Genomic DNA, 23,449 nt, shown 5'->3' with positions numbered 1-23,449 from the left:
ATCGGGAACAATCTTCCTGCATCGAGCCTGTCCAATCCCTTTAGGATTTTATATGTTTCAATCAGATCCCCCCTCAATCTTCTAAATTCCAACGAGTATAAGCCTAGTTCATCCAGTCTTTCATCATATGAAAATCCTGCCATCCCAGGAATCAATCTGGTGAACTTTCTTTGTACTCTCTCTATGGCAAGGATGTCTTTCCTCAGATAAGGGGACCAAAACTGCACACAATACTCCAGGTGTGTGGTCTCACCAAGGCCTTGTACAACTAAATTTGTACAAATTTGATTTCAGTGGTAGCTTGCTGCGCAATCCTAGTTACTTATTATTATTTAATTTAGAGATACAGGGTGGAATTTGCCCTTCCAGCCCTTTGAGCCATGCCAATCCCTGATTTAACCCTAACCTAATCACAGGGCAATCTACAATGCCAAATTAACCTCTGGTATGTCTTTGGACTGTGGGTGGAAACTGGAGAACCAAGAGAAAACCCAAGCATTCTGCAGGGAGAATGGCCATAGCCATCAGCAGATTGAAGAACAGGTATGTAGGCATATTAGGGAAAGGTGCAAAAACAATAGAGTTGTCATAGTGGGTTCCTCAAAATAGACTTTGAAATTCCTGCGTGCAAGAAGTTTAAATGGGGTACAATTTGTGAGGTGTGTCCAGAAGGGATTCTTCAATCAGTATGTAGTGACCACACTCCTCAAATTTTAAGATGAATGGTGTGTATGAATAATCATAGTCTTGAAGATAGTATTAAATTGAGTTGGGGGGGAAGAGGGCAAATTATAAGAGTAGTATTGTAGTGAGGAGCTAGAGAGAGTTAATTGGGAACAGCTTGTTTTGGGTAAGTACACATCTGACATGTGACAGGTATTTAAAGATCAGCGGGAGAGAGTACAGGACAGGTGCAGTATGTTCCAGTAAGAAAGAAGGACAAAGTTGGCAAGGTAAGTGAAATTTAGAACAATACACCACAGTACATGCCCTTAAGTCCACAATGTGGTACTGACCTATATAAACCTACTGTCAAGTCCATGAAAATACCTCAGGGATAATTGAGCATAAAGGAATGAATGTGCTTGGAGGTGAAGGATGTGGGTGAAGTCCTAAATGAGTACTTTACATTGGTAATCACCAAGAAGGAATCTGTAAAATGCTCTGTAACAGACTACGGTGGGGGCCAAGTCCAAGGGTATATTCAAAGTGGAAGATTGGTTGGGGCATCAATGGATATGGTGAGAGGACAGGTGTATAGGGTGAATGGGATTCGGGATCAGCCATGATGAAATGGGAGAGCCGACTTGATGGGCTGAATGGCCCAATTCTACTCCTATGTCTTATGGTCTAACGAAATGAGGAATAGTGAGATCAGTGTGGAGCATACTGATATGTGTCTGAGATAGTGTTGGGTTTCTTGAGGAATATTAATGTGGATAAGTCCTCAGGACTGATTGTTATTGGAAGTGGCAAGAGGTGGCTACATCTGAGGTTCCAGAACTAGAAAGTAGCTAGGCTTGCTCCTTTGTTGAAAAAATGAAATAAGAATAATCCTAGAAATTATAGGTCAGTGGATCTCACATCAGTGGTAGGGAAAGTATTGGATTTGGATGGGATTTATGAACACTTGGAAAAGCATGACCTAGTTAAAGACAGTCAGCATGGCTTTGTGTGTGGGCAAGTTACATTACAATAATTTGACTGATATTTTCAAGAGGTGATGAAAGTATTTGATAAAGGTAGAGCAATTGAGGTTGTTTCCATCGATTTTAGTGAAGTATCCACCAAAGTCCCTCATGGTGGGTTCATCCAGAAGATTAAGGTGCATGAGATCCATGGTGACTAGACCGTTTCAATTCAGAATTGACTTCCATTGAAGACTGAAGGTAGTGATTAATGGGACTTATTCTGGTTGCAGGTACGTGACTTGTGGTATTCTGCAGAGATCTATGCTGAGGCAGCTGCTGCTTGTGATATATATGAATGGCATAGGTGGGTGGTTTAGTATGTTTGAAGATAACACAAAGGTTGGTGGCATTGTGGATAATGTAGAAGGTTGCCAAATTAATAGTTGTAGGTATGGGTGGATAAATGGTAATAGATTATTTTCTGGGCAAGTAAGAGGTGTTGCATTTTGGGAGATCAATTGTAAAAGGACATTACATAATTAGTGTAGAACCCTTAACATGTTGATGTACAGAGGGATCTTGGCTCGAAGCCCATAGCTCCCTGAAAGTGCCATATATATCAATAGAGTGGCTAAGAAAGCATATGGTCAAGGCATTGACCATATTAGCCTTTACTTTATTAGTCAAGGCATTGAGTTCAAGAGTTAGGGAGTTAGGCTAGATCTGGTTGCTCTATTATAGGAAGGATGTGAAAGATTTGGAGAGGACTCTGAAGAAGTTGCCTAGTAATAGGGAGAGGCTGGACAAACTCAGGATTTTTTTTTCCCCTGGAGCAGCAGAGGGTGAGGGGGAGACCTGATGGAAGTTTATGTGAGGCACAGATAGGCAGTCGATATCTTTTACCCAGAGTTGAAATGTCCAATACTTAATTCTGTAAAAATATGTTTAAGGGGTAGGCTGGGGAGCCTCACGTGCCTCAGTCTCCTCAGGAATTGGAATCACTGCTGTGCTTCCTTGACTGAACAGGTGGTGTTGAGGGACCAGGTGAGATCGTCCATTATGAGCACTCCCAAAAAAATTGGTGCTCCTAACTCTCTCCACGGAGGAACCATGTAAATGTAGTAGGACGTGGTCAGCCTTCACCTTCCTAAAAGTCCACAATCACCTATTTGGTCCACATTGGAACACTAGTTGTTGTGCTCACACCATTCTACCAGCCACTCTGCCTCCTCTCTGGATGCCGTCTCACTGTCATCGTTGATGAGGCCAATCACTGTTGAGTCATCAGCAAACTTGATGATTTGGTTTGAGCTTGATCTAGCAATGCCTTTATGCATCAGCAGTGGACTAAGCACACAGCTCTGGGATTGCATCAGTGCAGCGTGATGGAGCTAGAGATGCTTCTGCCAACAAGGACTGACTGTTGGCCTTTCCGTCTAGGATCGAGTTACAGCGAGAGGTGCTGAGAGCCAACGAGCACTGTTTACCCACCAGCTTCTGAGGGACGATCATATTAAACACCAAGCTGAAGTCAATAAACTGTATTCTGGCATATGAGGCACCCTTTTCCAGATAGGACAGGACAAAGTGGCGTGCAGAGGCTATGGCACCATCAATGGATTGATGTGAGTGGCAAGCAAACAGGAAAGAGTCTGATGTAGAAAGAAGATGGGATTTAATGCGATCCATAGGCAGCAATTCATTATTGTTGAGTGTTGAGGTCAGTGCCACTGGATGGTAGTCTTTGAGACAGGTTACTGTCATCCTCTTGGGCATCAGGATGATGGTGTCTGCCTTGAACCCTGAGGAGACAGTGGACTGATCCAGGAAGATGTGAGAGATGCTTGTTAGAACCTCAGTTAACTGGGTTGCACAATCTCTCAGCAGCTGACCAGGTACATTACCAGATTCCTAGCTTTAGGTGGGCTGACCCTGGCTAGGGTCTTCCTCACATCAGCAGCAGCCAGAGGATCAAAGTGCTGATCCTCGGGGAGGAGGGGGGGCCTTCCTCACCGGCACATTGTTCCGTGCATCAAACCGGGGGTAAAAGACATTCAGCCTATCAGGAAGAGAAGCATCACTGTCGTTGACGTGCAGAGTGGACTTACCGTCTATTATGGTCTGAATGCCCTGCAGTGTGTCTCTCGAGGCTCTGGTATCACAGAAGTCGCTCTGTGAATAGTTACATTTTCCCTCCCTGATGGCACAGGAAAGCACAACTCTTGCTGACCTGAGAACTGTCTAATTCCATGATCTGAAGGCAGCATCCCCGTCCCTCAGCTGTGCTTGAACCACTGCTGGCTTGCCCTCACATACAGTAGATGTTTTTAGTAATAGTAATGCTCTCAGAGCAGTTCTCTATGTAGCCAGTCACAGATCTCGCTTACTCATCAACGTTAATGTGGCGGTTGGAGGTAGCCACCTTCCTAAACATGTATGAAGGTAGATAAATCTTCATGCCTGGTCAGTTATATCCAAAGACACTTGTGGGAAGCTAGAGAAGAAATTGTGGGAGCCGTATTGCAGTAAGGCTAACACCTGTGGTGAGTAAGTTACTGGGGGCGGGGGGGGGTGGAATTCTGAGGGTTATACGTGGATCTGGAAAGATAGAAGTTGATTAGGTCAGCATGGCTCTGTGCATTGAAATCATGCCTTATATCTTGAGGCCTGATGAGGTGTTCTCTTGGACCCTGTGAGAGGCAAGTGCAGTAGCAGAGATATTTAAATCATTCTTAGTGACAGGAAAAGTACCAGAGGATTGGAGGATAGCCAATGTTGTTCCACTGTTCAAGAAAGGCTCTAAAAATAGACCAGAAAATTATAGACTGGTGAGCCTGAGAACAGTAGAGGGAAAGTTATTGGAATGTAGTCTGAGGGACCTGATATATAAGTATTTGGATAGACAGGGACTGATTAATGATAGCATGGCTTCATGCTTGGTAGGTCACGTCTACCCAATCTTATAGAGTGTTTTGAGGAAGTTACCAGGAATGCTGATGAAGACAAGGCAGTGGATGTTGTCTACATGGACTTTAATAAGGCATTTGTCAAGGCTAGTCAAGAAGGTTCAGTCGCTCAGGTAGTAAATTGGATTAGAAATTGGCTTTGTGGGAGAAGCCAGAGAGCGATAGTAGATAATTGCCTCTCTGAATGGAGGTCTGTGACTAGTGGTTTACCACTGGGATCGGTGCTGGGTCTGTTGCTGTTTGTCATCTATATCAACAACCTGGATGATAATGTGGTTAACTGGATCAGCAAATTTACGGATGATGCCAAGATTAAGGGTGACCTGGACAGCGAGGAAGGCTATCATGGAAATGGACCAGCTGGAAAAATGGGCTGAACAATGGCAGATGGAATTTAATGCAGACAAGTGGAAAGTATTGCACTTCAGTAAGTCCAACCAGGGCAGGCCTTATACAGTGAACAGTAGTGCACTGAGAAGTGTGATAAAACAAACAGATCTGGGGGTACAGGTCCATAATTCATTGAAAGTGGTGTCACAGGTAGGGTTGTAAAGAAAGCTTTTGGCACATTGGCCTTCAAAATCAAAGTATTGAGTACAGAAGATGGAATGTTTTATTGTAGTTGTTTAAGATGTTGGTGAGGTCTAATTTCGAGTACTGTGTGCAGGTTTGGTCACCAACCTACAGGAAAGATGTAAATAATGTTGAAAGGGTAAGAAAATTTACAAGGATGTTGCCAGGTCTGGAGGACCTGAGTTATAAAGAGAGATTGTATAGGTTGGAACTTTATTCCTTGGAACGTATAAGATTGTGGGGAAATTTGACAGAGGTATACAAGATTATGAGGCGTATAGATAGGATAAATACAAGCAGGCTTTTTCCACTGCGGTTGGGTGCGACTACAATCAGAGGTCATAGTTTAAGGGTGAAGGGTGAAAAGTTCAAAGGAATCATGAGGGAAATCTTCACTCAAAGGTTTGCAAGTGTGTGGAACGAGCTGCCAGCACAAGTGCTACATGAAAGTGTAATTTCAACTTTGAAGAGAAGTTTGGATAGGTACACTAGTGGTAGTGGTATGGAGGGCAACGGTCCCGGTTCAGGTCAATGGGAGTAAACAGTTTAAACAGTTCATCATGGACTAGATGGGCCAAAGGGCCTATTTTTGTAATGTACTTTTCTATGACTATCAATCTATCTTATAGTACAAGAGATCCATTCAAAAGTCTGATAAAAGCAGGAGAGTAGTTGACCTTGTGCCCAGTGGTACATGATTTCAGGCATCTGTATCTTCTGCCTGATCAGGAAGGGAAAAAGAGGGAATAGAACATAGAACACTACAGCACTTGGGCCCATGATCTTGTGCCAACCAATACTGCACAGCAACATGCCCTTCAGCCCAACGAGTCCATGGCACTCAGTTGCACCAATGTGACCTATTAACCTATTAACCTGCAAGTCTTTGGTAGGTGGAAGGGTACAGGAGCCCCTGAAGGAAACACATACAGTCATGGGGAGAATGTACAAAGTCCTTACAGGCAGCAGCAGGAGTTAAACCTTAGTTGTCGATACTGTAATAGTGTTATGCTGACCGCTATGCTACAGCTAAGATCAATCTAATCCTTCCCTCCTACATAACCTTTCATTTTTTTCTATCATCTGTGAGCCTATATAAGACCTTCTTAAGTGTTCCCAATGTATCTGCTCCAGCAGGGGTTTCCAGGCACCCTCCACTCTGTGTAAAAAAACTTACCTCTGATATTCACTTTAAAATTAGGCCCCTCAGATTAGCCATTTCTGTCCTGGGAACAAGTCTCTGGCTGTTCACTCAATCTATGCTTCTTGTGATCTTGTACATAATTTCCAAGGTCGATGGGATCTGGCACCGAGTGGTATAAACAGATTCCATGCATAGGAGGCTTTAAAAGTTCTTCCATTTTCCTGCCCTCTTGATCTTGACACCCTGACAGAACAAGAACTTGGGCTGTCTCCTCTTTCCATGCCTCTGAAGATTTTATATACTGTACCTTTATCAATTCAGCTTCCTTTGCTCCTGGAAAACAAGGCTAACCTATTCAATCTCTTTCCGCGATGAAAATCCTCCAATCCAGGCATCATCTGCTGAATTTCCTCTGCATTTCTTTGTATCATCACTTCACACTGACTCTTTCTCACTCTCAGTCTGTCCTAGTACTCTCAACTGTCATCTTCTCTTTCTCCCTCTAACTCTGATCCTGTGTATCCCTCTCTTCACCTATCCCTCTTTCCCATCTAACTGCTCTGAGCTCATCCCATAGCACCTATGAGCTGCACAGCTTCAAAGAAGGTCATAGCCACACAGCATGGAAACAGGTATCTCATTTCACTGAACCTACACCGACCATCAACAACCCATTTTACACTAATCCCACACTGATCGGATTTTATATTCTCCCTACATTCTCCTCATCACACCCACCCTCCCAGATTCTACAACTCACATACACATTAGAGGGAGTTTAAAGTGACAATTAAACTGCCAGTCAGATGTAGGTAGAAATTTGTGCATCTGGAGGAAAACAGTCGTAGACAAAATATGGAACTTCATATAGAGGGCATTAGTGATTAGGATTCAACCTGGCTTGTTGGTGTTGTAAGCCAGTGGGTCCAGTAGCTGGCATTGCAAACCAGTGGATCTAGTAGCTTGTGTTGTGATCCAGTGGGTCTATTTACTGGTGATCTGGTGTAGTGGATCCAGTTGCTGGTGTTGTGAGCCAGTGGATCCAGTAGCATGTGTTGTGATCCAGTGGATCTATTTACTGGTGATCTGGTGCAGTGGATCTAGTAGCATGTGTTGTGAGGCAGTGGACCTATTTGCTGGTGATATGATGCAATGGATCTAGTTGTTAGTGTGAGACAGTGGATCTCATGGCTAGTGCTGTGAGGTAGTGGATCTAGTTGCTGGTGCTGGACCCAGTGGATCTGGCAGCTGGTGTTGTGAGCCAATAGATCTAGTTGTTGGCATTGTGAGTCAGTGGATCTAGTAGCTGGTGTTGTGAGTCAGTGGATCTATTTACTGGTGGTGTGAGCCAGTGGATCTAGTAGCTGATGTTGTGAGCCAGTGGATCTATTTACTGGTGTTGTGAACCAGTGGATCTAGTTGCTAGCATTGTGAGTCAGTGGATCTAGTAGCTGGTGTTGTGAACCAGTGGATCTAGTAGCTGGTGTTGTGAGCCAGTGGATCTATTTACTGGTGTTGTGAGCTAGTGGATCCAGTAGCTGAGCCATTGTGTGACCCACTTTATTCTTGTATTGCAAAAGCAGCTCTTTTGCCTTTTCTACAACTAATTAACTTGTCCTGTTCTCTTCAGGAACCAATGATACTCTGTAAACCCCAAGGTCCCTACCTTTCTCCCACCGGCTCTCCTTAGTCATGGAGATATAACAGCACAGAAATGGGTACTCTTCAGCACTCGTCTCCCTCTCATACTTCATATTCCTTAGCACACCATTTTCCCCTCATACCCCTTTCTCTTTCTCATATTCCATCTCTCCCTCAAACCCTATCTTACACTAAAGATCTGTTTTCCTTCAACCCTATTCCTCCCACTCACTAATTCACAGTTCCAAATTCTCTCTCACTGCCATCTTTTTATACCTGTTCCAACCCTCTTTTATCCCCTCCTCCTCAGCAACCATCTCATTCTAGTCTCCTTCCCCTCATTCCCCCTGTCCCTCACAGAGCCCAATTTCATCTCATGCAGACTCACTTTCACTCTATTTTCCCTTTAACTCCCGTCTTCCTTTCAATCCAACTTCCACACACATTCCATCTCTCTCTCATCCAAGCTCCCTATGATCCCCAAAAATCCTTATTATCCATGCATCTTGCCTTCAGCTTCTATCTCCCCCTCATCTTTCATCTCAACTCCCGATGACTCCCTCTAATCAAGAGTAGATGTAGCCTGGACAGCTCTCACGTTTGACTCAATATATATAATGTTTGTACATTGCAATGCAATACCTCCTTTGTTACAATTGTAAAAGTTTCAAGTACAGTATCCCTTACAACGTAAAATTATGTGGAAATGCATTCTTACCTTCAACCGTTGTCCATGACTGAAGTGCTCCAGTCGGTTTATACAAGAGCTTGGTCTGAATGATTGGTCCATCTCCAATATGTGGCTCAACATTAGCATTAACAATAATATATTGAATGCCACTCTTTGCTTTAGTTGGAGGAGTCTGTGGTCTCGGTGGAACTGTTGAAAGTACACGTTGCAACAAGATAAAACAATATAAAAAAAGAACATCATCTTTTAAGGCCACCCTCTGCCTGTCAGAAGCTAAAGGTACCAGAAGTACTGATCACCTCCAGAATATCCGACGGTTGTAGATGTACAAGCTACGGTAGGTATGATATCTCGTTCTCGGGAGCATTTTGTGAAATGAATGAGCAGAATTCAAATTTGCAAACTACCAGAAGCAAATGCAACTGAAGGAAGAAAACCAGCAATGAACTAAAATGCTGAGAAAGTCTGAAATGCTGCAAGAGTCTCTGCCTGCATCATGCACGAAGGCTGTGCCTTCCTGATTAAATCATCCTCTGTAATGAAAAAGTTCTTTCTCAGGTCCCCTCTGGACCTTTTAACTCTCATCTTAAGCGGTACCCTTAAGTTTTGAAAACTTCTGCTATGGGGAGAAGATACTTTGCCATCTACCCTGTCTGTGTCACCTCTAATTTGTACAGTATACCCTTTATCAGCTCACCCTTCAGTTTCCTAAGCTCCAGGGAAAACAAGCCAGTCTATCCAGTCTCAACTCAATACTGAAATGTTCCATTCCAATCAACATCCTGGTGAATCTTCTTTGCATCTTCCCCTGTGACAACAACACCCCCACCCCGTTAGCATTTCTGAACAATTTCAGTCCCTTCTGCCACTCTACATACAGTGTCTGAGTGAATTTGTGACCTTTCTCAGTGAATATTACAGACTGGCAAATAGATTATCACAAGAGTAGTTTTGGACAGAGGATTTATCATTTCATTTCTACTGCTAAAACATCTTAGAGATGGTATTTGGACATGTTTCCATATTTCACCCCATTGCCCATGGGCTTTATGTTAATTTTGCCAACTTTAGGAAGTTTAAATGAGAGAGACAGTTCGTAATTTGAACATAGAACAGCACAGCTCAGGGACAGGCCCTTCAGCCCACGATCTTGTGCTGAAACAGCTAAAAGTAAATCAAAAAACTCCAAAAACTAATCCCTCCTACCTACACAATGTTCATATCCCTCCATCTTCCTCATATTCATCTGCCTATCGAAATGTCTCCTAAAAGGCTTTAAAGGCTCTACCACCATAGCAGCCAGTGCATCCACGACTCTCTGAGTGAAAAAACTTACCCCTCACATCCTCTTTGCACCTACCCCTCTCACCTTCAATGCATGCCCTCTGGTGTTAGACCCTTCTACCCTGGGAAAAAGATACTCCCTGTCTACTATGCCTCTCATAATCTTAGAAACCTCTATAAGGAGGTGGTGCGGAGTAATGATGGTGCTAAGTGGCAACTCCTTTGCTTGCATCTTTGCAAACAGCTCTATTTCCATCTTCAATATCTCCATTTTTCCCTTTCTGGGTTCTTTTGAAGACCCTGACCTGGGGTTACACGTTGACTTCTGTTCTTTGCAGGAATGGGACCCGCTCTCAGGGTTTCACAACTGGCCGTTGTTCGGCATGCCAAGGGCTTGGATTTGGAAGCCTAGGATCTCAGGGCTCTGGAGATGGGCGGATGGAGGGTCGGTGTCATGGCAGGTGACCCGTGTGTCATCAGGGGAGTCAAAACATCTACGGCTGTGTGCCTGGAGACCTGAGATCTTTGTGATCTTCAGGCACAAGCTCAAAAAAAGCGACGTAACGGACTCTTAACATTGTAAACCAGTGAGTTGTTTCTTATGTCTCCCCGCTCACTGGGAAAACGGAGACACTTCCTTCTCCCTTATTAAGGAGAGAGAGAGCCTGTGGTATGTCATATACAGGGTGAAACGCAAAGTCTTTGGGGTAACTGCAAGTCTGTGTCTTTGCTATTGCTTTGTGCTCAGTGGTGGGTGCCGATGCTTTTTTTGCTCGTGGGGGGAGAGGGGATCATTGCTTGCTGCCGCTTACGCGTGGGAGGGAGGGGAGCTGGGGAGAGGGGGACTTTGGGGTTCTAACATTTAACTGTTGTTCATTCTTTGGGGCTCTCCTCTGTTTTCATGGATGTTTGTGAAGAAAAAGCATTTCAGGATGAACAAACGTTGTATATTGTATACATTTCTCTGACATTAAATTGGACCTTTGAATCTTTGAACCTTTGAAGAACTCCCATCAGCCTCCGCCTCTCCGGAGAAAACCCTGGAACGTCACAGTAGTGTAATGGTTAGCACAACGCTTTACAGTAGCGGAGACCCAGGTTCAATTTCTGACACTGCTTGTAGATTCTCCCCGTGACCGTGCAGGTTTCCTACGGGTGCTCCAGTTTCCTCCCACAGTCCAAAGATGTATCAGTTGGTACGCTAATTGAACCTTGTAAATTGTCCCATGATTTGGTTAGAATTAAATCGGGGTGGAAGGGCCTATTTCATGCTGTATCTTAATAAGAAAAAGTAACCCAAGTTTGTCCAGCCTCTCATGATAGCACATCCCCTCTAGACCAGGCAGCATCCTGGTGAGCCTCTTCCACACCCTCTCCAAAACCCCAACATCCTTCCTACAGTGGGGTGACCAGAGGGGGAGGGAACGTCGACCAGAACTGTATGCAGTACTCCAGATGTGGCCTAACCAGTTCTATAAAGTTGCAACACAACCTCTTGACTTTGAAATCAATGCCTTAACTAGTAAAAACAAGCGTTCCATACGCGTTCTTAATCACCCTGTCTACCCACGTAGCCACTTTTAAGGAACTATGAACTTGGACCCCAAGATCCCTGCTCAGCAACACTGTTGGCCTTAACAGTGTACAGTCTCCTTGTATTTGCCCTACCGAGGTGCAACACCTCGCATTTATCTCGGTTACACTCCACCTGCCATTTCTCTGTCCATATCTGCAATTGAGCTAAATCACACTGTGTTCATTGCCAGTCTTCTACACTATCCACAACTCCACTAATCTTGGTATCATCCGCAAACTTACTAACCCACCCATCTATATTTTATCCAGGGCATTTATATAGGTACATCACAAATAGCAGAGGTCCCAGCACAGATACCCTGTAGAACAGATTCTAATTACAGACCTCCAGCTCAAATAAGTCTCTTTGACCATTACCAAACAGCCAATTCGCCGTGAAACCCATGCATTCTAACCTTCTGGATTAGCCTCCCATGAAGGCCTTACTAAAATCCATGTAGACAACATCCACTGCCCTTCCTTCATCAGTCTCTCGTCACCTTGTCAAAAAACTCAATCAAGTTGGTAAGACATGATATGCCTCACACAAAGTGATGCAGGCTTTCCCTAATTAGGCCACGGGTTTCCAAATGCTCATATATCACATCCCAAAGAATTTTCTCCAGAAAATTCCTTGCAACTGCTATGAGCCCCATCTGTCTATATTTCCCAGGATATTCCCCTGTTCCCTTCCTAAATAGAGGTAAAATATTAGCCACTTGCCAGTCCTCTGGGACCTCGCCTATGCCAAGAGAGAACATGAAGATACTGGTCAAAGGCCCAGCGATTTTGTCTCTTGCTTCCTTCAATAACCTGGGGTCAATCCCATCAGGTCCTGGGGACTTATCCACCTTAATACTCATTAGGGGACCCAGCACTTCCTCCTCCTTGACCTCCTTACACCCTGACATATTTATACACTCAGCACTGGTCCTGATCCTCCATGTCCTTTTCTTTGGTAAATACTGAAGCAAAGTACTCATTAAGTATCTCACTCATATTCTCTGCATCCAAACAAATGTTCCTCACTTTATCCTTGAGGGACCCTACACTCTCCCCACTTATCCTCTTGCTCTTGCTGTATGTATAGAATGCCTTGGGATTCACCTTAATCGCATTACCAACGACTTTTCACGGCTTCTCCTAGCTTTCCTAATCCCCTTTTTGAGTTTTTTTCTGGCTACTTTATAATCCTCATGTGATCCATTTGGTTGTTTACTGTATCCTAATGGGTGGTGGAGTGGAGATGCGTCTCTACCAAATGAGGTGTAAGGCCCTCTTTCCCTCCGCTAGTCTGCAGGTCACCCATGGGCAAAGTGTAGCACCTACTTAGCACCCCCCTTCCCCTCCCACGATCAGGGTCATGTGAAACAATTGGAGCAGGTGGTGGATGGTCGTATGAGCAGTCGGTGCATACTACAAGTCTTGTTATGCAACCACTGACACCAGGCAGACAACCTTTGAAGAGTATTGATAATGGCTGTGGTCATCCGTCTTGTAAAGACAATGGCAAACCACTTCTGTAGAGAAATTTGCCATGAGCAATCATGGCCTTGGAAAGACTATGATCGCTTAAGTCATACAACATGGCATATAACGAACCAGCTGTATCCTTGCTGGTTCTGAAAATAACTCTTTATGATAACTGCTTGCTATCTTTATGCTGCATGACTTCATTACATACAATGGAACCACTGTGTACGTCAAGCCTGAGTGATGGCCCCGGTCCCTTTCATTCTATCAAGCAGAATTCTTGCCACAGGAGAAGGTGATACAAGATTGATAAGGATAATATCAAAAAAAAGAGGATTTAATCATCACTAAGTTTGAAAAGAATGGGGATCTTAAGAAAAGACTATTTGGTGATTAGATAGAAGTCTATAAAATGTTTAGTAAAGCTGATATGAAGATGCTTCCAACCTTGACAGTTCTAAATATACGTAGAACAGTATGGAACAGGAATAGATACTTCCACCCATAATGTACGGGCCAACTGTGACGCCAGATTAAATGAATCCCATCTGTGTGCAGGTGATCCATATCTCTCTGCATTGGGTCTGTTCCTGTGCCTGGCAAAATGCTTCCTAAATGTCATTATCGTATCTGCTTTCATCATGCCTCCAGCTCACGTGTTACTGGTATGCACAATTCTCTGTGTAAAAAAAAAACTTGCCTGGCAAATCCCTTTTAAATACTGTTCTTCTCACTCTTAAACCTCTGCCCCTAGTATTTGATATTTCCACTCTTACTATCTATGCCTTTCAGAATTTTACAAACTTCTGTCCCCTCAGTCTCTGCTGCTCCAGAGACAGCCAATCCAAATATGTTTAATCATTCTCTATAGCTAATACTTTTCAATCTAGACGACATCCTGGTTAACCTCTTCTGTGTCCTCTCCATGTCCTCAACATCCTCCCTGAATTGTAACAAATGCAAAACAATATTTTATATGTGGTCTTATTAATGTTTTATAAACCTGCAAAATGACTTCCAGACTATATATTCAATGCTCCAACTAATGAAGGCAAGCATGTCATAAGACTTCTACATCATCCTATCTACCTGTATTGCTACTTTCAGGGACCATGGACTTGGAGCCCAATATTCCTCTATATATCAATGCTCCTAAGGATCTTGCCATTTACTGTACGCTTTCCTCATATTTCCCAAAGTGAAACTCCTCATACTTGTCTCAATTAAAGTCCTTCTCCATATCTCTGTCAATATCTCCACCTGATCCACATCCTGATGATCATTTAACATGCTTCTCCACTATCGATAACTCCACCAGTTCCTGTGTTATCTACAAACTTAATAATAAGCCCAACAATATTTTCATCCAAGTCATTTATTTATATCACAGATGTCCCAGCACCGATTCTTGTGGAACACCACTAATCGCAGACCACCAGCCCTTCCATTATTACTGCCCTCTCTCTTCTATGGACAAGCCTATTTTAAATCCAATCTATTAAACCACCATGTCTAATCTTAAGCCTACCTTATCAAATGCCTTACTGAAGTCCATGTAGACAATATCCACTGCCTGGTCCTCATCTGTCATCATTGTCAGTACCTCAAAAGCTTAATAAGAAATAACTTGCCCATGTAAAGCCATGTTGACTATCCCTGATAAACCATGCTTTTACAAATGCATAATCTCTGTCAAGGCCCCGATAATCTCCTCTCATTCTTCTTTCAATAACTTGGGATAGATACCATCAGGCCATGGAGACTTACCCCTCTTAATGTTTAAGAGACCCTAATATTTCCTCCTTCTTGATATGAACATGCCCCAGAATACTAACATGAAGGGCCACCAGTTTAAGAATGTGACTAATAAATCCTGTGAGGAATTCTGGAGAAATGGGATGATGCAGAGTGGTAAGGGATGTACTGATACGTGCAGAGCGAGTCAAGTGGGAAGAATTCATCTTATTTTTATTGAGAATTACAGCATGGTAACAAGCCTTTCTGACCCAAGAAGCCTCTAATTCCCCACAGGTGACTAATTAGCATACTAAGCTTTAAATTTTTGGAATGTGGGAGGAAACCAGAGCACCCTGAGGAAACACATGCAGCCACAGGGAGAGTGTATAAACTCCCTACAGAGACAGGATCTCTGCAGCAGCCTTGCGCAAACTGCAACGCTACTGTGCCTCCCCTATTCACGTGAGGGATAAACAGAGATCTAGATATGACAGCATGACTAGCCTGTTATAGCGCTGTAAAGACTAATATAGTAATAACATACCTTTAACAGAGACATTGAACGGCCTCTTAGCAATGCCAGCAGAAGTTTTAACACGACAGATCCATTCTCCAGAATCCGATGGGGTAATTTTTGCCACTCTGAATGTACTTATAGTGTAATTAACTGGGTGTGTTATTGTCCTTGTGGATGTCAGCTAGAAAAAAAATAAACAGAATGAGGAAATGATAGCAGATAAACACTTTTCTTGTATATTCACCAAACAAAAATTTCAGCTCAACATTAAACAACACAGCACACACAAAGTGCTGGAGGAACTCAGCAGGCCAGGTGGCATCTATGGAAAAGAGTACAGTCGATGTTTCGGGCTGAGACCCTCCAGCAGGACTGGAGAAAAAATGAGGAGTCAGGGTATAGAAGGTGGGGGGAGGGGAGGAAGACGTGCAAGGTGATAGGTGAAACCGGGGAGCGGGGTGAGGTAGGGGTGAAGTGAAGAGCTGGGAAGTTGATTGGTGAAAGAGATACAGGGCTGGAGATGGGGGCATCTGATAGGAGAGGACAGAAGGCCATGGAAGAAAGGGAAGGGGGAGGAGCCCCAGAGGGAGGTAATGGGCAGGTAAGAAGAGAAGGTGAGAGAGGGAAATGGGAATGGGGGAATAGTGAAGGAGGGGGAGGGGGAATTACCGAAGTGTGTGAAATCAATGTTCATGCCATCAGGTTGGAGGCTACCCAGACAGAATATAAGGTGTTGTTCCTCCAACCTGAGTGTAGCCTCAATGCGACAGCAGAGAAGGCCATGGACTAACATGTCGGAATAGGAATGGGAAGTGGAATTAAAATGGGTGGCCGTTGGGTGATCCACTGGGAAAACCTGATGACAGAAAAGAGACTTCAATGTTGTATATTGTTTCCCTGGTGCCAGAGTCAGGGACATCTCAGATCAGATCCACAACATTCTAAAGGTAGAGTGTAAACAGCCAGAAGCCGTGGCACACATGCACCAACAACGTAGGTAGGAAAAGAGATGAGGTCCAGATGAGAGAATATAGGGAGTTACTCCCAAAAGAAGTAAATTCAACTATAATGCAACATAATCACCTCTACCTTGAACACTGCCCTGAAAACTGACATTTTTCCTTCATCCTCACTGGGTCTAAATCCCACCATTCCCGGCCTAAAGCACAATTACAGTGTTCACAACTGGGAGACCACTTTGAGAAGGCTTCACAATGGAACAGGAATGCACCCAGCTAAGTTTCTTAGGGTTACGCAACAAAGCTGTCCTTGAAGATGATTTGCAAAAATGGCTTGTGTCCTAACTTGCACATACTCTTAACAAGATAAGAGACTGAATATCTGATGAAAATCAGGAGGTGAATTTATCTCTAGCTGACAAAATCTCAGTGTTCTGAGCATCAACATCTTAGAGGGTCTCTCCTGGGCCCAAAACATTGATGTGATCATTAAGAAAGCACCTCAGTGACTATATACTTCATGAGGTTGATGAGATAGGTATGTTACCAAAAACTCTTGCATATTCCTACAGATATACTATGGAGAGCACAAGATTGACTGCATCCCTGTCCGGTATTGGAGGTTCCAATGCAGAGGATCAGGAAAAGGCTGCAGTCAATCGCAGGCACAATCCTACCCATCATCGAGGATATCTTCAAAAGGGGATGGATTATGAAGGTGACATCCATCATTAAAGACCCTCACCATTCAAGACAGACCCTTCTTATTACTACCAACAAGGAGGTGGTACAGGAGCCTGCAGATTCACACTCAACATTTTAGGAACAGCTTCTTCCCCTCTGCAATCAGATTTCTAAATGGTCCATGGACCTATGCACACATAAGACCATATGACACAGGGGCAGAGTTAGGTCACTCGGCTCATATTGAGTCTGCTTGACCATTCCATCATGGCTGATTTATTATCTCTCCCAACACCCTTTCTGCTACCTTCTCCCCATAACCTTAGGTGTCCTGACTAATCAAGAACCAGTCAAACTCTGCTTTCAGTATATTCAATGACTTGGCCTTCAGAGGTATCTGTGGCAATTAATTCCACAGTTTCACCACCATCCAGCTAAAGAAATCCTTCTTATCTCTGTTCTGAATATATGCTCCTCTATTTTGATGTTGTGCCTTGGGTTTCTAGACTCACTTCTCCACATTCACTCTGTTGAGGCCTTTCAATATTCAATAGGTTTCAATGAGATCCCCCTCTAAACTCCTGTGAGTACAGACCCAGAGGCATCAAATGCTCCTCATATTTTAACCCTTCCATTCCCAGAATCATTCTCCTGAACCTCCAATGCCAGCACATCTTTTCTTAGATAAGGGGCCCTAACCTGCTCACAATACTGCAAGTACAGTCTGACAATACCTTACAAAGCCTCAGCATCACACCCTTGCTCTTATATTCTAGTCCTCTCAAAATGAATGCTAATATTGCATTTGCCTTCGTTATTCAACCTGCAAGTTAACCTTTAGGGAATCTTGTTCAGAAAATATTCTCTGCCTTTGTTCTTTCTACCAAAGTGCATGATCATGCACATCCCTACATTATATTCATTCTGCCACTTCTTTGCCCATTCTCCCAATCTGTCCAAGTCCTTCTGCAAACTTCCTTCTTCATCAACACTACCTGCACCTCCACCTATCTCTATATCGTCTGCAAACTATTCTGTCATCCAAATTATTGACATATAGCTTAAGAAGCAATATTGACCTCTGATGAACACCACTAGTCTCTGGTAACCAACAGTAGGCCCCTTTATCCCACTCTTTGCCTCCTGCCAGTCTGCCAATCTTCTATCCATGCTAGTAACTTCCCAGTAATACTTTAGGCTCTTATCTTGTTAAGCGGCCTCATGTGTGGCACCTTGTAAAAAGCCTTCTGAATATGCAAGTAAATATCCACTGACTCTCCTTTGTCTATCCTGCCTGTTATTTCCTCAGGGAATTCCAACAGATTTCTCAGGCAAAATTTCCCCTTTCCAATATTTTTATTAATTTTACATATGAATACAGAGTACAAGAAAAAAATCTATATATCAATACATTATACTAAATTGCATATAAAGACTCCTTACCCTATATTCATACAGATTTGTAACATTGAAATATAGTAAGTTTATTATATAAAAAAAACTAACCCACTACCAAGACCGAAGCTGATTAGTAAAGAAAAAAGGGAAACAAAATTATTAGTCATCATCTGTGCTTTAACAGCAAATCAAAGATTTTGAAAATAATTCAAGAAAGGTCCCCACAATGTTTGAAAGTCTTGGCTAGATTCAGAGATTGAACATCGACCCTTCTGTAAATTTAAACATGACATCACATCACGTAACCATTGAGCGTGAGTAGGAGGGGCCACATCTTTCCATTTAAGCAAGAGCGTCCTTCTGGTCGTAAGAGAAATAAAAGCCAAAATGTGCAAGTCAGGTGATTCCAAAATAATATCCTTTCCTCCAACAATACCAAATAAAGCGGTCAAAGGATTAGGCTTAAAGTTTACTTTGAAAAGTATCGAGAAATTTCCCCTGAAGGGAAACATGCTGACTTTGGCCTACTTTATCATGCACTTCCAAGTACCCTGAAATCTCATCCTTAATAAAAGACTCAACATCTTTCTGACCACTGAAGTCAGGCCTCACTATCTCACCTTCAACACTACCTGACTACTCCACTTTTATGCTATTAATGGGTTTTTTTTCTGGAAACATATTATTTTTACGAGTTGCACTGTACTGCTGCCACAAGAAAAGACAAATTTCACAACAGGTGATAATAAACCTGATTCTAATTCTGAAAAGAACCGTTGAATTTTTAAAGTTGGGAGAAGCTGTAGCCTCTTAAAATACTTACATTAACTTCCTTTCCATGGGGTGTGATAAGCCGTATGTTCCCATGCACTGGTAGAGGATGTCCAGTTGCAGTACAATTTATATGCAGAGTCACTCCTGTGTTAACTTCAATGTTAGCACTGGAATTTACCAACTGAGGAGGCACAACACCAAACCCTGGGGGAAAGAATGCTAAATTTACAACCTGTTAATTGTTCAGACCATAGGGCCATAAGATATAGGAGCAGAATTAGACCATTTGGCTCATCAGATCTGATCCACCATTTCATCACAGCTGATCCATTTTTCCTCTCAGCCCCAATCTCCTGCCTTCTCCCCGTAACCCTTCATGCCCTGACCAATTATGAATCTATCAACCTCTGCTTTAAGTATACATAAAGACTTGGAGTCCACAGCTGCCTGTGGCAATGAATTCCACATAAAGACGAACCTACAACATATACTGGGGTTAGGAAGCAGGTGTCACAGAGAACATGGCTAGATTTTCCTCTGCAATAAGCACGTGGCCTTGTTCCTGTGCAAATCATCCCCTTGCCAATGAAATGCCTGTGCATTTACCACCATAGCTCACCATCCATTGATTTAATCAGCTCCTCTATCTGCTTGATTGCCAGACCTTCATTGTCACTGGTCTGGATCCTGGAATACTTTGCCAGAAGGACTCTAGTAGTTCAAGAAGGTAGGTTACCACCATCTTTCTCAGGGAGAAATAGGGATGGACCATAAATTCAGATAAGTGTAAAGTCTTGCACTTCAGAATGTCATTTCAAAGTAGGACTTTCACAGTGACTAGTAGAACCCTGTAGAGTGTCGCAGAAAAGGCATACCTTCTCAGTCCATTGCTCTCTGAAATTGGAGCCATAATTAGACAGGGTGGAGAAGAAGGCTTTCGGCATGCTGGCCTTCATCAATCAGGAAAAATTGAGGACAAAGGCTGGAAAGTCATGGTGCAGCTTTACAGAAAGTTGGTGAGGAGTATTGTGTTCAGTTTTGGTCGAGCCGAAGTCAAGCCAAGTTTATTGTCCTTTAACTATATACATGTATACCATCAAATGAGACAGTGTTTCTCTGGACCAGGGTGTAAAGCACAGCAGTGCACATAACACACATATAACACACAATAATTTTGGAAAGTAAGGATAAAATCTACCGATGAATTGCACATTCATCTGAATGATGAACTATGGGGTCCAGAAAACATTTACAAGGATATTGCCAGGACTTGAGTGACTAAATTACAGTGAGAGATTGGATAGGCTCAGATTTTATTCCTTGGAGCATAGGAAACTGAGAAATGATTTTACAGAGGTGTATAAGGTCATCAAGAACATAGATAGGGCGAATACACTCAGTCTTCTTCCCTGGGTTGAGTAATCAGGAAATAAAGAGAATAGGTTTAAGGTGGGAGGGAAAGATTTAAGAGAAATTTCAGGGGCAACTTTGTGTAAAAAAAAATGTGGTATGAAAGTGGGACAGGCTTGGACAGAACCGTTTGTTCATCATGCATTAGTTGGGTGCAGGAGCCTGTTTCTTTATTCCTTATAAGTAGAAGAATGAGGGCCAACCTTTTAGAATTGTTTAAAGTAATGAGAGGCATAAGCATTTTGCAGATGATGCAAACATTGGTGACGTTGTGGATCGTGCAAAAGGTTGTTGAATGTTATAGCAGCACATTGATAGGATGCAGATCTGGGCTGAAAATTGGCAGATGGGCTTCAACTCAAAAAGGTGTCAGAAATTCGAGAGTGTCAGAGGACAGAACAGGGTGGAGTTGTTATTACTAAGGAGAAGGTGCTTGGGAAGCTGAAATGACTGAAGGAATATAATCCCCTAGACCAGATGGACTACACTCCAGAGTTCTGAAAGAGGTAGCTGAAAATATTGGAGTAGCTCAGAGTTTGACCTCGCCCAATCAATGAATGGGGGAATAAGAAGAAGAGGTAACTTCACACAGGTGTGGAATTGAAGATTAAAAATCAGTGCCTCACGGCTGTTTTTAGAGTTTGAAATGCGTCCAGTGAACATGATTTATTAGCAAGGGTGGATTAAAAATAAGGCAGGGGCAAGCAGAGCAGTCACTGTTGGAGCGTCCATCGTGTGAGTGGGACAGTGTTAGAGTGAGAAGGCTTTGGCTAATCAAGCATAGGCGAGATAAAGCTTGGGCGAGGTAAGTATCTGGCAAGTTTCTTCTTATTTATTCTTCATTTCTCATCAGTTAGTGAAGTGAAAATGGCTTCAGGGGCAGTGTTTTATTCTGTGTGTGAGATGTGGGAATTCGGGAGGACCACAGCTGCACTGAGCTGCAACTCCTCAGAGAACGTGTTAAGGAACTGGAGCTGCAGCCTGATGACCTTCAGTTTAAACAGGAGAATGAGGACGTGATAGACAGGAGCTACATGGAGGTAGTCACCCCTAGGTTACAGGAGGAAGATAACTGGGTGATTGTCAGGAGAAGAAAGGGAAATGGACAGCTGTGGAGTTTCCTCTCAATAGTAAGTATAACACTTTGAATTCTGTTGAGGGGGCAGACCTACTATGGAGAGCCACAGCAATGGGGTCTCTAGCACGGAGTCTAGTGCTGTGACTCAGAAGAGAATAGAGGTGAAGAGGACTGCTCTGGTGATAGGAGATGCCATAGTCAGAGGAACAGAGACGAGATTCTGTGGGTGCAATAGAGGCACCCAGATAATATGTTACTTCCCAGGTGCCAGGGTCAGGGATGTTTCAGACTGGATCTACAGCATTCTAAAGGGGAATAATGCACAGCCAGAAGTCTTGGTACATATTGGCACCAATGACATATGAAGGAAAGTGAGGAGGTCCTGAAGAGCGATTTTAGGGAGCTGTGTAGAAAGCTGAAAAGCAGGACCTCTGGGGTAATGACTTCTGGGTTGCTGCCTGTGCCATGCAGCAGTGAGGGTAAGATTAGGAGCATTTGGCAAATAAATGTGAGGCTGAGGAACTAGTGCAGGGGGCAGGAGTTCAGATTTCTGGATCATTGGGAGCTCATCTGGGGAAGATATGACCTGTTCAGAAGGGATGGGTTACAACTGAACCCAAGGGGATCAATATCCTTGTAAGGTTTGCAAGAGCTGTTCAGGAGGGTTTAAACTAATTTGGCAAGGGAATGGGAACCAAAGTGACAGGGCTGAAGATGGGATAATTGGTTTACAGAGGCAATGTATAGTGAGACTGCTAGCAAGGAGAGTGTGATGATAGGGTGAAATTGCAGTCAATGTAAAAGGTGGACAAAATTGAAGAAGGTGTTATATTTGAATGTATGCAATATATGGAATAAGGTAGATGAACTTGTAACACAGTTAGAGATAGGCATGTATGACTTTGTGGGCATCACTGAATTATGGCTGAAAGATAGCATCAGAGGTTTTTGTAGACCTGGGCAACTTCTTTGTGTTCATCCGCAAAACAGTTTGAATTTCTGTTCTCGTGTTCGTTTCTCCCTGTTCATGGTGGCTGGGGTTCTGTCGGAGTCCATGATCTACAGCTATGCTCAAACTACGCTCTTTACGGACGGTGAGTTCTCACTCTTCGGAACTCACCGAGCGGCCTGTGGTTCGGGATCTGCAGGAGTGGCTTGGAAGATGTATGCCTTCGGAGTGCAGCCCTGTACTGACTAAAGCATTGCAGGAGATCAAAACATCCAGACAGCGGCCTCTGAACTTGGGTGATCCCTTGCAGGTCCTCTCTCTCTCCCGCTGTCTCAATTGTGAGGGAGTCTGCCAATTCTCGAGTCAGGGAATGGAAGTAGAGGAGTGAGATATGCCAACTAATGGAATGGTGCCACAGCAACAACCTGGCACTCAATGTCAGTAAGACGAAAGAACTGATTGTGTACTTCAGGAAGGGTAAGATCAAGGAACACATACCAATCCTCATAGAGGGATCAAAAGTGGAGAGAGTGAGCAGCTTCAAGTTCCTGATTGTCAAGATCTCTGAAGATCTAACCTGGTCCTAGCATATTGATGTAGTCATACAGAAGGCAAGACAGCAGCTATACTTTATTAGGAGCTTGAAGCAATTTGATATGTCAACAGATACACTCAAAAACTTCTATAGTTGCACCTTGGAGAGCATTCTGACAGGCTGCATCACTGCCTGGTATGGGGGGTGGGGGAGCTACTGCACAGGGCTGAAAGAAGCTGCAGAAGGTTGTAAATCTCGTCAGCTTCATCTTGGGTACTAGCCTACAAAGTATCCAGGACATCTTTAGGGAGCGGTGTCTCAGAATGGCAGTGTCCATTATTAAAGACCTCCAGCACCCAGGGCATGCCCTTTCGCACTGTTACCATCAGGTAGGAGATTCAGAAACCTGAAGGCACACACTCAGCGATTC

General features: G+C 43.4%; 1 protein-coding gene across 1 annotated transcript in view; it reads right to left on the bottom strand.

Annotated features, from left to right (window-relative positions):
- Positions 1-23,449, bottom strand: part of tek (TEK tyrosine kinase, endothelial) — a 248,182-nt gene that overhangs the window by 124,597 nt on the left and 100,136 nt on the right. The window contains exons 8-10 of the mRNA XM_063048906.1: positions 19,097-19,251; positions 15,260-15,413; positions 8,674-8,835 (exon numbers count right to left, since the gene is read on the bottom strand). Coding sequence (XP_062904976.1) covers positions 8,674-8,835; positions 15,260-15,413; positions 19,097-19,251 — 471 coding nt within the window. The remainder of the gene's footprint in view (positions 1-8,673; positions 8,836-15,259; positions 15,414-19,096; positions 19,252-23,449) is intronic.

The sequence above is a fragment of the Mobula hypostoma genome, chromosome 5, assembly GCF_963921235.1.
Source record: "Mobula hypostoma chromosome 5, sMobHyp1.1, whole genome shotgun sequence".
Lineage (NCBI taxonomy): Eukaryota > Metazoa > Chordata > Chondrichthyes > Myliobatiformes > Myliobatidae > Mobula > Mobula hypostoma.
Note: the sequence above shows the minus strand (reverse complement) of the source record. Positions and strands in the feature narration are given on the sequence as shown.